This window comes from Enhydra lutris, unplaced genomic scaffold (genome assembly GCF_002288905.1).
Source record: "Enhydra lutris kenyoni isolate GAN:26980312 unplaced genomic scaffold, ASM228890v2 scaffoldscaffold90, whole genome shotgun sequence".
Lineage (NCBI taxonomy): Eukaryota > Metazoa > Chordata > Mammalia > Carnivora > Mustelidae > Enhydra > Enhydra lutris.
The window spans coordinates 2,009,672-2,022,553 of NW_019154174.1; the positions used below are offsets into that span (position 1 = coordinate 2,009,672).

The window sequence follows — 12,882 nt, forward strand, 5'->3', positions numbered from 1 at the left end:
CCAGTGGGTTAAAGCCTCTGCCTTCGGCTCGGGTCGTGATCCCAGGGTCCTGGGATCGAGCCCCACATCGGGCTCTCTGCTCTGCGGGGAGCCTGCTTCCTCCTCTCGCTCTCTCTGCCTGCCTCTCTGCCTACTTGTGATCTCTGTCTGTCAAATAAATAAATAAAATCTTTAAAAAAGAAAAAAAAAAGAAGTTTTTCTGAATTTATTTTTTAGTTCCTCAACAACCACATGTGTGCTATATAATAGTGTTTCCTGGGGCGTCTGGGTGGTTCAGTCATAAAGCATCTGCCTTTGGCTCAGATCATGATCCCAGGACCCTGGATCAAGCCCAAATTGGGCTCCCTATAGGAAGCCTACTTCTCCCTCTCCTGCTACCCCTGCTTGTATTCCCTCTCTCACTATCTCTTTCTGTCGAATAAATAAATGAAAATCTTAAAAAAAAAAAAAAAAAAAGTCTTTCTTTCCAAAATACAAAGGACTTGAGCACAGTAGAAATGGAATTAGAAAATTATTTTAAAAAGCCAAGGTCCTGGGGCACCTGGGTGGCTCAGTGGGTTAAAGCCTCTGCCTTCGGCTCTGGTCATGATCTCAGGGTCCTGGGATCGAGCCCCACATCGGGCTCTCTGCTCAGCGAGGAGCCTGCTTCCTCCTCTCTCTCTGCCTGCCTCTCTGTCTACTTGTGATCTCTGTCTGTCAAATAAATAAAACTTAAAAAAAAAAAAAAAAAAAAGCCAAGGTCCTGATTTTAGGTAATATAGTATAATAAAAAAAAAATAAATATTTGGTCTTTAACCCCTAGATCCAGGCACAGAGCTCCTAAAACCCTTTGGGAATCTCCTGAGTAGTAAGAGTATCTTTTATATGCTAATATGATGGGGGGGGCGGGTTTCCACTGGAATTTTCAGCTCTACCTCCAACCTATAGGGAAGGGAAGGAGCTAGATACTGAGTTCAATCACCAATGGCCAATGAGTTAATCAATCACGCTTAGGTAATGAAACCTTCATAAAACCCCTAAATAACAGTGTTCTGGGAGCCTCTAGGCTGCTGAACACATTGATGTGCTGGGAAGGTGGCTCACCTGGAGAGGGCACGGAAGCTCTCTGCCACCCCACCCCACCCCCGCCGCCCCGCAATACTTTTGCCCTATGCATCTCATCTATTTGGCTCTTCCTGAATTGCAGCCTGTAATTTATAATAAACCAGTAAAAAAGTATTTTCCTAAGTTCTGAGTCATTCTAGAAAATCATCTAACCTGAGGGAGAGTTGTGGGAACCCAGAATTTATAACCAAGTTGGGCAGAAGCATGGGTAGATGCAGCTGGCAAGTTGGACCCTGAAGGGAGGGCAGTCTTGTAGGGAGGGTGGTCTTGTCCTTAACCTCAGGACAGATGTTAATTCTGTGTTGTGTCAGAACAGAAATGAATTGTAGAATGCTCAGTCAGTGTCAGGAATTAGCTGGTGTCAGAAAAAAAGACACCATAGGTAAGATTTTTTTTTTCAACATTAAACTTGACCAAAGCATGCACAAACTGGATGAAGGCCAAAACTTGGAACAGTTGGTCCCATCCCTATCTAACTCACAAGCTGTGCAATTCCAACTGGTGTTTTTGTATGGCTACATAGCTTCAATGTCTACACAGAAGTCCACTACAGTGGAGGAAATTTCCTATTAAGGAGGAAGCCTACTTTCACAGACCCTCAGACAATGCAACGTTTCCTAGGAGAGACATCATGACAAGGTGGGGAAAACTTGGGCCTTGAAACCACAGACAGCTGGGGTCAAAATCCAAATCTGCCAAATTCCAACATCTCCTAAGCAAGTCCCATCTCTCTTAGGCTCAATCTTCTCTCAAAAAAGGGGGTGTAGCAAAAAAAAAAAGGGGGGGTGTAGCACCTACCTCTGGGAGTTGGTATAAGGATGAGAGAGGATGATACACTAAAGTGTCTGCTACACAATAGAAGCAAAATAACTTGATTTCCTTCTCCTTCCTGTCCAAGGCCCACAAAAGCCAGTCAGAGAGCTGAAGTTCAAGGGAATGCCTAAAAACCAGACTGTAGGACTGGGCACCCAGCCATTCTCAAAAGGAATGAGTAACCAAAGACCTGAGGCATTTAGTACCACTAAAAACAATTGGAAAGGCTCCACTGATGGGATCCATGAACACAGAATCTGTTCTATTACAGGGGGTGGTCAGACCAAGCCTGACGACCTTGACCTGACAGCTGAGGATTCAAAAATCACATTCCAAGTTCTGCAAGGGGTCCTATCTGTCCAGACACTCAATCATTTGACACTTTCTTGCATCTAAGCACAGCATAAGAGTAAATCTTCAAACCATTCATTATTTTTCCACAAATGACATAAACCTAAACCAACAACCTCTCTATGTGAGATTTCAATGTGCAGAATGACAGGGCACTCTCAGGTCCATGAAGGGAAACAATTCATATGGATTAGATTAAGTTGTTTCAGCTCTGATTTAATAAATAAATTATTGGCAATTTCCATTTCAAGTACTCACTCACTGTTAAAATTTTATAATCCTAAGATTTTAACAAAGCTTCAGAAGGACTAAACAGCAGTCTTCTACTGACAATTACCAGGGTGCCCTCAAGCACCTTCAAAGGGGAACATAAAGGCCTCTGGTATATCCAGCAGAAGAGAGGGATCCCAGCGGTCCGTGAAATTGAGGCAAACACTTATATAGGGTTTCAACATAGATTATAAGGAAAGAAACTCTACAAAATCTCTTTGGTATTCGGCTACAAAGGCCTCCAGGTTCTGGAAGTTCAGAAGAGGACACAAATCCATCAGTGTCCATCTGGCCAGCTAGCGACCGCCCCTGAGCATTGTTAAGTCATGCCTGACTTTGGTCAGCCTCCACAAGTAAATGAGGAGCGAGCGGACAGGAGGCCGAATCTGTCCACTAGCACAACCTTTGACCTATGGCTGGGATCTCCAAGTATTTTTTCATTTGGAAAAAAAACAAAAACCAATTGTTTCGACTATCTTAAATCTATCACTGCTTGTAACATAACACAGTTCTGAACTTATATAAAAAGGTGAAAAATAAGGCAGATATAAACAAACTTGTAATTTTAAGTAACACCTTACTAATTCCAGATAACCAATGTTACCTGTGCTCTTAAAAGTCCATACAGTGCATCACCTGAAGAAGCTGTCCTGGCCTGGTTCCAGGGAGTCCCGTAACAATTCTTTTTTCAGTCCATCAACTCAGAAACTACTGAATGACTGTTATTATCAAGAGCCTAGTTAGTGGGGCCTTAGAGTCCTTTCAAGTTTCAATAGCTCCATAAGAGTTGCCTTAACTTTAAGTACTAGGTACAATGCATCAAAAACACTAGATCAAAAGTTTTTGTTGTTGCTATCTTCTTTTTAAGTTCCAAGCCTGCCAATACCAAAAAGTGACATATCTAGTTTCTCCCTGGCTGGCTCTATTTCTTCCCAATGAGTCAAACTATCCACTGTGCAACCTGTGATTAAGAAGTGTGCTATTGATGAAGGAAGCTGGAAAGTCTCTCTGGGGAAAACTCCTTTTCTGTAAGGGGCCACAGAGTAAATATTTTAGACTTGTAGGTCATAAAGAACTAACTATGCGACTTGACCACTGTAGTGCAGAAGCACTTAAAGACAAGTAAACCAATGTAGTGGCTCTGTGCCAACAAAACTTTATTTGTGGACACTGGAATTTGAATCTCATGTAAGGAATTTTCACATACGACAAAATATCATATATTTTTTACGACCATTTAAAAATGTAGAAGCATTCTGACTTCATGGGCTATAACGAAAAAGTCAGTGAAGCCCAAGCTGGCCTGCAAGCCACATGCCTGCTCTGGGAGAAGCCCTTCCTTGCTTCTCCCTTGCCCAAAGTGAAAAATAATCCCAGTTTGGAAGCTGGCACACCAAACCAAGTTATTAAGATGATGCTGCCCCTACAGTTTTAGAACGACTCTAGCTCAAAGGAGCCTTGCATCTCATCTCCAGGAGATAGTAACTAAATAGCAATTTTTAATGATAAACATTTCCCAAGACCTCTCCTTTAACCAGAGAATCCTCCATCATAATTTCTTAATAAAATAACCATAAAGAAAACTTGTGCTAAGTACGGTTCAATTAAATCCATAACCTCACTTTCATGCAAATCCAAAAGAACCAGATGTGGCTGGTTATGGAACCCACACACCCAAAGGAACACCAGAAAACCTTGGATGAAACTATAAATTTGAAGGGGGAAGGAATGTTAGAGTTAAGTTTCTTCACAAGTCAGAAGGTTTATAAGGCAAACCTAGGATCCTGGAATATAAAGCAGATAACAACCAACGCAGGCACTCTGCAGAGGGGACAATCCCCTCTTTCACTTTATCTCACTGTGGTTTTTACACACACATTTCTTTTGTTCACTTTAATCTTTATTCATGGACAATATTTTCCAAAATGTCAATGCATCATCTCAAAATAACCTCTGGATTGATCACTCTAAGGAAACAAGCCAATCTCCCCCAAAATACTCAGGAAGTACCAGATCAGTCTTCACCCTGGAGAACACAGCTGCCAAACTGTTAGTCCAACTGGTTAAAACACACAGTGTACACACATACATCAGTATCTCAGAAGTGTAACAAAGTAAATGGTGTATCTGAAACCAATGTCAGTTTGTCAGAACCTAACTGATTCAGTTTTAAAAAGGTACACAATTAGAAAGTATCTCCTGTTAGGAGATATTGTGAGGCGATGTTTACATCTATATTCTACCTAGATTCCAAAAAAATCAAATTACTTAAACAGCTTTTCAATTTTTAAAATATAACCAATTCTTCCATAAGCATGGACAACTGATCAAGTGTGTTACAACAGACGTAATCACGACAAGAGTCATAAACACCTCAGCTAAGAGACTCAACCATAATTCCACATCAATGGAGATCTGCCTCCTTTTCATCCCACCCAGAACCTTATTTCATATTCCATATGGCTATGTGACATTCTGGTAACTGTACATTATCACTGCAGTACTTCAGAGTTGTTTCTCTGAGAATGATTAGTGCTAATTAACCCACAGCAAAGAATGTGGTTTTACAACTTAAGATCACCTCCTGACTTTAAGTGCACTCCTAACAATATCATAGGCATGATCACCTAACAAACTCTAATAGCCGTGGGATCACACAAAAAAATTTCATGGAAATGCATGATTTCCTTTAAAAATGGAAAGGGGGCCAATTACTAGATAAAAACTAAACACTACTTGTCTTAATGAATTGCTTTATGTCCTTAGATAATTATTTACTTCCATTAAAATACACAGAATCCACCGCAGCGTAAACTCTCTGAACGCCTGGCATAGTAAGAAACCTAACATAGGAAAATGAGAAATCTATGAAAAACCGATGAGACACCAAAATGGGGAATCATCGCTTACTGCTCTCTGGAAAGGCAAAATGCACTATAAATGCTACCAATTATAAGCCAGGGCTTGAAAGCCTCTTTTCAATAAATGCAAGGTTAACCGCAAACTACATTATGGTCAAAAATGAAATATCACTCTTAATTCTACAGTTGAACTGCACATACTTCTGGTTAAGTGGCCCAAAACTCAACCTAATGAAAAGACGACCTAACCGGTCACATTGCACAGTTCACGATCCACAACTCTGAAAGCAATGCACTCCTGCCTAATTCTGTTTGTTTGTTTTTTTGTTTGTTTGTTTGTTTGTTTTTTGTTTTTTTAAAAAACCCTTCCTGGAAAAGCTTGCATCATCTTCCTTCTTACCCCATCTTTCCAGCCCTATAACCAACACCGAAGTTTAAAGGAGATCTGTCTTAGGTCGGAGGGGGGAAGGTTCGGGAGGATGGGAGTGTGAGGACCTGTCAAATACATTTTTTTTTTTTTTTTTTAACTGCAGAGGGAAAATGTCACCCGAATAAGGCCGGAGAGTTAAATGGCTCTCACGATGCACGGTTAAATTTCTTTATGGCCCTTTGTATGCTGAGAGATTCGAGCAGACAAAAAGCGGGACCGGCTTTTGGCTTTGATTCCCGGGGTTTAGGAAGGAGGTCCAGGGTCATGGGCTCGGTGGTCCTTTACACCGCAGGCCCCGGGACCAGATGGATACCCGCGGCCACGCGCCCACCCCAAAGTTCCTGCGCCCTGCGGCCGGGCGCCTGCGATCACCGCCCGGGACGCGGGAACAATGCGGGGCTCCGGGGCGCCCACCCTCGGGCCCGGGGAGGCTCCGGGAGGCCGTTCTCCGCCCGCGCCCGGGAACAAAAGGCACCGCGGGGCCCGGGCCGAGCGCCCGGCCGCGAAGGCGTCGGGAAAACTTTCTGAAGGGCCGAGGCGGCGGGGCGACCGCCCGGGAGGCCCTCTGTCGCCGCGGCGCCCCGCACAATAGCCGGGCCGAGCGCGGGAAGGCCGGGCCGCCACGCCCCCGCTCCAGCCCGGGCCGGGGCCCGACCCCCGCGGGCCGCGTACCTGGTGGTTCTCCTTCCTGCCACCCGCGGCCGCCGCCGGCCCGCCGGGGCCGCTCGTCATGTTCACGTAGAGGGAGCGGGTGAGCGGGCTCCGCAGCGTCCACATCCTCCGCGCCAGCCACACGGACGCCAGGCTCAGGCACAGCCAGCCCACGAACAGTCTCATCGGGGGCCGCGGCCGCTCGTTCGGATCACCGCCGGCGCCGGGGCGAGGAGGAGGAGGCGCCGCCGCCTCCGGCCGCCGCCGCCGCCGCCCGGGCTCGAGCCATCGCGCCCAACTTGCCCATCCAGCCCCTTCAGGGCCGAGGCGGGGGGTGGGGAGGAGCGGGCGGCGCACAGCCTTCCCGCCTCCCCCTTCCTTTCCGCCTGCGGAACGCCGCCGCCGCCGGCGCCAGTTTCCACCCGGAGCACTTAGGGAAGGTCCGGGCGCGTTCCCTGGCTCAGTGCGCCGCCGGCCGGGAGGCGGGACAAAAAGAGCGCGCATTAGCCCGGCGCGCGCGGCCCCGCCTTGTCTCGGCTGCGGCTTCACGTAATGGCGGAGAAGATTTTTTAATTTTTCTTAGCATAGAGGGAGATACTTCCGAAGGTAGCTCGTGAAACCTCCCGTCCCTCCAAGGTGGTGCCTTTAGGGCTTCCGGTCCTTCCTCGCTGTAGTCTTTGCCTCTGGGCGTCGCATCCCCCACCCCCGACCCCCGGCCGGGGGGTGAGGAGAGGGTGTCTCCCGCCGTTCGTACGTCGGGACTGTCAAGACCAACCCCTTGCTTGGGACGGACGGTGCCAGTTCTTAACTGTCACTGGCTCGGCTGCGTGGTTTCCTATTTACATTTAGAGCCAGCGAGCCAGACCCCTAGGGCCTCCACCCTGCTCCGCGGGAGCCACAAAGCAGTCAGGAAATCTAAGAGGGAAAGGCTCTCACCGACCTCTCCCCTCCTCCCAGTCCTGTCCCTCGAGCCTAGCAAGTTGCTGGCTACCTGTTTCTAAGAGGCATCCGTGAAAGCTCTGCCTTTGTTAGAAGCTACTGCAAATATTAGAAGCTACTCAAAATATTACAGCAGCTGGGGCACCTACAAGTAATATTTTGATGTACTGACGACCCTGCCCAGGAATGAAGACACCCCCATACACACACACACACACACACACACACACACACACAAACACACACACACACACACACACACACATTAGAGTCCCTTGCTGCTTATTTCCTTGAACTAACAGGCGGAAGTTGGACCCAACACTCTTAAAGCGAACTCAGCTCTGCGAGCAGTAATTGACTCGGATGTTTCTTTGATCATTTGCAGCACGAGCAGACTTAGCAACGTTTCAGAACTGAAGGGTTGCACTGGGTTCCTGTGTCTGAAGTTCTTCCTGCGGCTACAACCAAGCTACAGCTAAGGAGTAACATATTTCACGGGTTCCAGGTTTGTTTAGAAACTGCTTTTAATTTCACTGCACTAGAGAGAAAGGAAATAACGTTTTATTTTGGTTCCAAAGAAACAAGCCTCTGCAGTTACTCCAGTATTGCACTTGAGAGATTGTCATTTGTGAAGCAGCCGGTGGCGATCCCCTGATGAGGACCAAAATCGTCCTTTACCCACAGACATTTTTAGTAGCTTCTAAGAATCTCAGGTCAGCATTTTTTGGTTAACAGGGACGTCTTGTTTCCCACAGTGAGGTAGGCCAGATAATGAACTAACAAAAACAGGGGGCGGGGAAACGGGGAGGATACTTTGTGTTCTCTCTTTTCACTATATTCCCTGACTGCTTCCTGCCAAAACTGCAAAGAGGGAGAACCCCTAACTCTAGTTCAAACCTCCAGTGGTCCTGGCCTAAGTCATTGAAAGGGAACTATATTAGGCAATCCAAAGAATTCAGTTTGTTTACCAGGTCAACTCTCCCTCCTATCTCTTGAAATCAGTGTCAGATAAAGCCCCTCTGTCTGTGCAGAAAGCAAAAAAAGCCTTCATATTTTTAGAGGGGGTGGGTTGGGGATGAGGGTGAAAGCAGCAAAGGTATGTAAAGTGACATCTTTCATTTCTGAAAACAAAGGAGACAAAAAGGTATGCGCCCCAACTATAGAGTAAACCTGAGGAGCCACAGCCCAGAGACTGCAAACTGTGTCAGATGAACAAGAAGCAACTGGACAGCTGCTGAACTCAAGGATCTGGAGGTCAGTTGACGGCCATGGAGCCTAGCATCTCAAAGGAGCAGATTTTCATTTTATACCTGAGCAGCTGGCCTGGAAAAATAAATCACCCACACATTTAAAAGACTCTATAATAATCACAAAATAGTCCAATACATGTTATTTACACTTAGCAAGCACAGGAAGAAACCAAAGCACAGCACGATCAAATGATTTGCCTAAAGGTAGAGCAAATTCAATAGCAGACCTTTTCATAGAACTTGGTATCCCAGCTCGTGATCCTTCGATCCATCTAAGAAGCCTCAAGCCTCGCTGTCTCTGTCTTCTCAGAGAGCCTCCTGAATTACAAATGAGGAGGAAGGAAAACAGCAAGAGTAAATATACTAAGCAGAAGTTCAGATTGCCCTCGGGGACTGCCCCCTTCCTTCATCTACTAGAATGTCACTGCTATATATTAAAACCTCAATTTAAAACCTCAGTTGTCCATAACGGGGAGGGGAAGAGGCCCAGATAAGCCCCAAACCAGCCAATATCCTTTCCAATGTGGCTTTCAAATCCAGTCAGTGATATTCCAAAGATACACAAATGACACCCTCTGTACTGATCTCTGCTCACTGCCCTCCTGGGTCATAGCTCTGTGCATGAGCCCCAAATCTTGCCTGGGTCACTTCCCTCTGTAGAACTCTAAGCAAGGGTCCCTTTTGTTGTCATTTGTTCTTATGAGCTACAGATGACAACATTATCATGTCCACTTTTCAGTGACAAAATAGAATGTAAAGGGAGCCCAAAGAAAGAGGGACTTGCATCTGTAGAGGGCACAAAATGTGTCAGTCGCTGTGGGTTACTGTCCTCTCCTTAAAGAACTCATAAATCACATGTTTTCATGGACTTCTTTTTTTTTCTAATACTTAATGTTTTGTAGTGTCAGAGAAGTGTGCAAGTATTCCCAAATATATTCAGTAGATGTGCCCTGTGGTAATTAATCAACGAGCACCTCTAAAATATAAAATTAGTCAATGTATTCAGCAGGTTTTTTAAAATTAGTAGATATAGGGGATTTTATCTGAACCTGGTTGACCTAATTTCAGTTATAGGCAATGACCACTGTGGTATCTGAGTGATAAATTCTAAGCTCAGGTGAAAATGCAAACAGTTTTTAAAAATTGGCAACATAGGGGCGCCTGAGAGGCTCAGTGGGTTAAGCCCCTGCCCTCGGCTCAGGTCATAATCTCAGGGTCCTGGGCTCGAGCCTCACCTCGGGCTCTCTACTCAGCGGGGAGCCTGCTTCACCCTCTCTCTCTGCCTGCCTCTCTGCCTACTTGTGATCTCTCTCTCTGTCAAATGAATAAATAAAATCTTTAAAAAAAATTGGCAACATAAAGCAGCAGAATTAAACCAGGAGTCACACCTATAGAAGCAAGTTCAAATAACACAATGTACTCTTGGAGATTTCCCAGTGCTACTCATTAACATAGTGTTGTGACAGAGACTACCTGAGTTTGAAGCGTGGCTCTCTGCTTCTTAATAATAAAATTTGAGGCAAATAATTTGACCTCTCCAAGTCTCAGTCTCCTCATCTGTAAAATGGGAATAATAGTAATGGTTACCTATCTCATGGGGATGTGGTAATGGTTAAAGTATATATTCTTAAAAAAAAATTAAAGTATATAGTCTAAGTAACATAGTAAACTCTCCAAAAAATGTTAATTTGCTCTGGTTTTCACGATAACTTGTATAATTCAACCTCTTCTGATCTCCACCTACTTTCCTCATTTATAAACTAAGGGCCATGATTCTGAGCTGCTTACTTCATAATACCTCTGAGAATCAGATGATCTGAAAGTCTCAGCCAACATTATGTTCAGTCCTAAAGTGACTGTGGTCTCTGCAAAGCCTCTCACCATAAAACATTCCCTTAGAGGCCTTGATGAGAGCTCCTCCTCATAATGTGTCTACTCCCAGGTTCGTTCCTGAGATTTCAAACTAAGGGAGGAAGGGTAAGAAGGGGGGTGGGAATAAAACACAAAACTAGAAAACATTCAAACCTAAAACCACAGAATCAGACAGCAAGCCTAATGTAGATGACTTGTCAAGGATGCCTGTCTTCTTAGTAGGGAAGCCTTTACCACTCTGATACATAGAACTCCATGCCAGCCATGGCATTTCACCTGCGTAGAACCTTCTGACCCCCACAGCTTCCTTCCCCTGCCCCTCCACTATACACCATGGCAATCTTATACTTTTCTTGTCAGGAATAACATCAGAAAGACAAATACCACAAATACCACTTTCATATAGTCAATAAATAACTTATTGAATAATAAATAACTTATTGAGTACATGTCATACACCAGTCACTGGATTAAGTGGAATTACAAAACAAACACGGTGCCTCATACAGCTTGCCATCTGTGCAGTAGGGAGTCGGACTGTCCAAGGAATCAAAAAATGAATATATAATTACCAAAAAAATGAATATATAATTATAAACTGCTGTGTGCAAGAAAAGAATTGGATATTGCTAGAACTTACAACAGAGGAATCTGACTTGAATAGGGTACAGGGAATAGAGTATTCAGGGAGAGCTGCCCAGAGGAAGTGTGACATTGCAGCCCTCGTTTTGACATCTTGTTAAGTTTGAGAGTTTCCGAATTGCCCAAGTTCCTCTGGATTATCGGTGCACTCAGTAATTGTGAGAAAAGAGATAGGGGGACCCTTGGAACCTCCTAGGATGTGAAAACTCACGGTGGGCCACCTATGTAATTATGTTGTACATATACATGACTGCTTTAAGGATCCTTCAAAAAATTGCACATAGTAGTTTAACTCACTTAAAGGAATATATTGTGTTGCATTTTAAAATAACACATTTCAGGGGGGCCTGGGTGGCACAGTGGGTTAAAGCCTCTGCCTTCACCTCAGGTCATGATCTCAGGGTCCTGGGATCGAGCCCCGCATCGGGCTCTCTGCTCCATGGAGCTTGCTTCCTCCTCTCTCTCTGCCTGCCTCTCTGCCTACTTGTGATCTCTGTCTGTCAAATAAATAAATAAAATCTTAAAAAAAAATAACACATTTCAACTTCGCAATGTCCTTCTAGTAGGAGGTCTGAGTCAGAGCTCTGAATAAAGAGAGAAGGCTGTTGTTTTTCACTCACTTTCTGGGACATTTTCAAAGGTCCAAAGATCTTCTTTGATCTTATTTTAAGTATATTTTCAAAACATCCCTATCCTTGGCCTCTTAATTGCTGTCTCCTGCATGTATGCGGGTTTGGTCTTATGAGTGGCCACTTCCTCTCCACCCCAGGCTCCGTGTCACTTCATGCCACTGTGTTTTTATATGCTCATTTTGAAACTATAAAGCCTTTTTGTTCTATAACTATAAAACATTCAAACTTATGGTTCATATGAAATACATGAAAAAATTGCACGGTACAATGAGAAAGCTTTAAAACTTAAAATCTAAATATGTCACAGTAGACAAAATATATATGTATATATGTAAACATAAGTGATCTTAAAGAGTTTATATAACATAGCCCAGAACCACATCTCTGCTGGCATGAAAGAAGATGACCATTTTATTTTTGCACAACCGCATACTGGTCTGAGAATGAGGAAGAATACATTTATGAAAGAGGATACTTGAGCAATCAAGCAGCCTGAAAATCAGACAGAACTATCTCCCTTCTCTGGTAAAAACAGTGATTGATACTTTTTTTTTTTTAATAGCCACAACTAATGTTAGTTTGCTTTACAACTCAGCCTAGGATCTCTCTTAAATGTATTGTGTGCACAAACCATTAAACCCAGAGGAAAGGCTTTTGGCCTATTAAATAACCAAAAACTCAGCATGGTGAGACCCCCACAGCTGTTTGCCTCTGGTTCATGGTTTTCCCTTAGCAAGCATCCTTTGTTCCATACAGTTTCCTAACACTGACAGTCAATCCTGAAAACAGCTATTAGGCTATTTTACAATAGAAAGTTTACCTCAAGTTCAATAGCTTTGTATGCTCAAGTCTTTCAAAAAAAGTTTTAGATACGACAGGAGCAGGCATTAGAAGCCAGCAGTTTTTCCTTCCACCAACAGTGCTCAGATTCCATCCGCTTCCTTCAGCCTCCCACACCAGCTCTGGGCGGTAAGAGCAGGAGAAGCCAGCTTTGCCCAGGGACCTCACAAAAGTATAGTTTGTTATCTGTGAGTATAGAACAGGTTGCTCTGTCTCCAGAAGGCCAG

At 44.4% G+C, this 12,882-nt stretch overlaps 1 protein-coding gene across 2 annotated transcripts in view; it reads right to left on the bottom strand.

Moving 5' to 3' along the window:
• The window catches only part of LOC111162215 (methyltransferase like 9), a 45,216-nt gene extending 38,401 nt beyond the window's left edge, over window positions 1-6,815 (bottom strand). For both annotated transcript variants that reach the window (XM_022526453.1, XM_022526451.1), the window contains exon 1: window positions 6,502-6,815. In XM_022526453.1, coding sequence (XP_022382161.1) covers window positions 6,502-6,666 — 165 coding nt within the window. In that variant the 5' untranslated portion in view covers window positions 6,667-6,815. The remainder of the gene's footprint in view (window positions 1-6,501) is intronic.
• Between the last annotated feature and the right edge of the window lie 6,067 nt (window positions 6,816-12,882).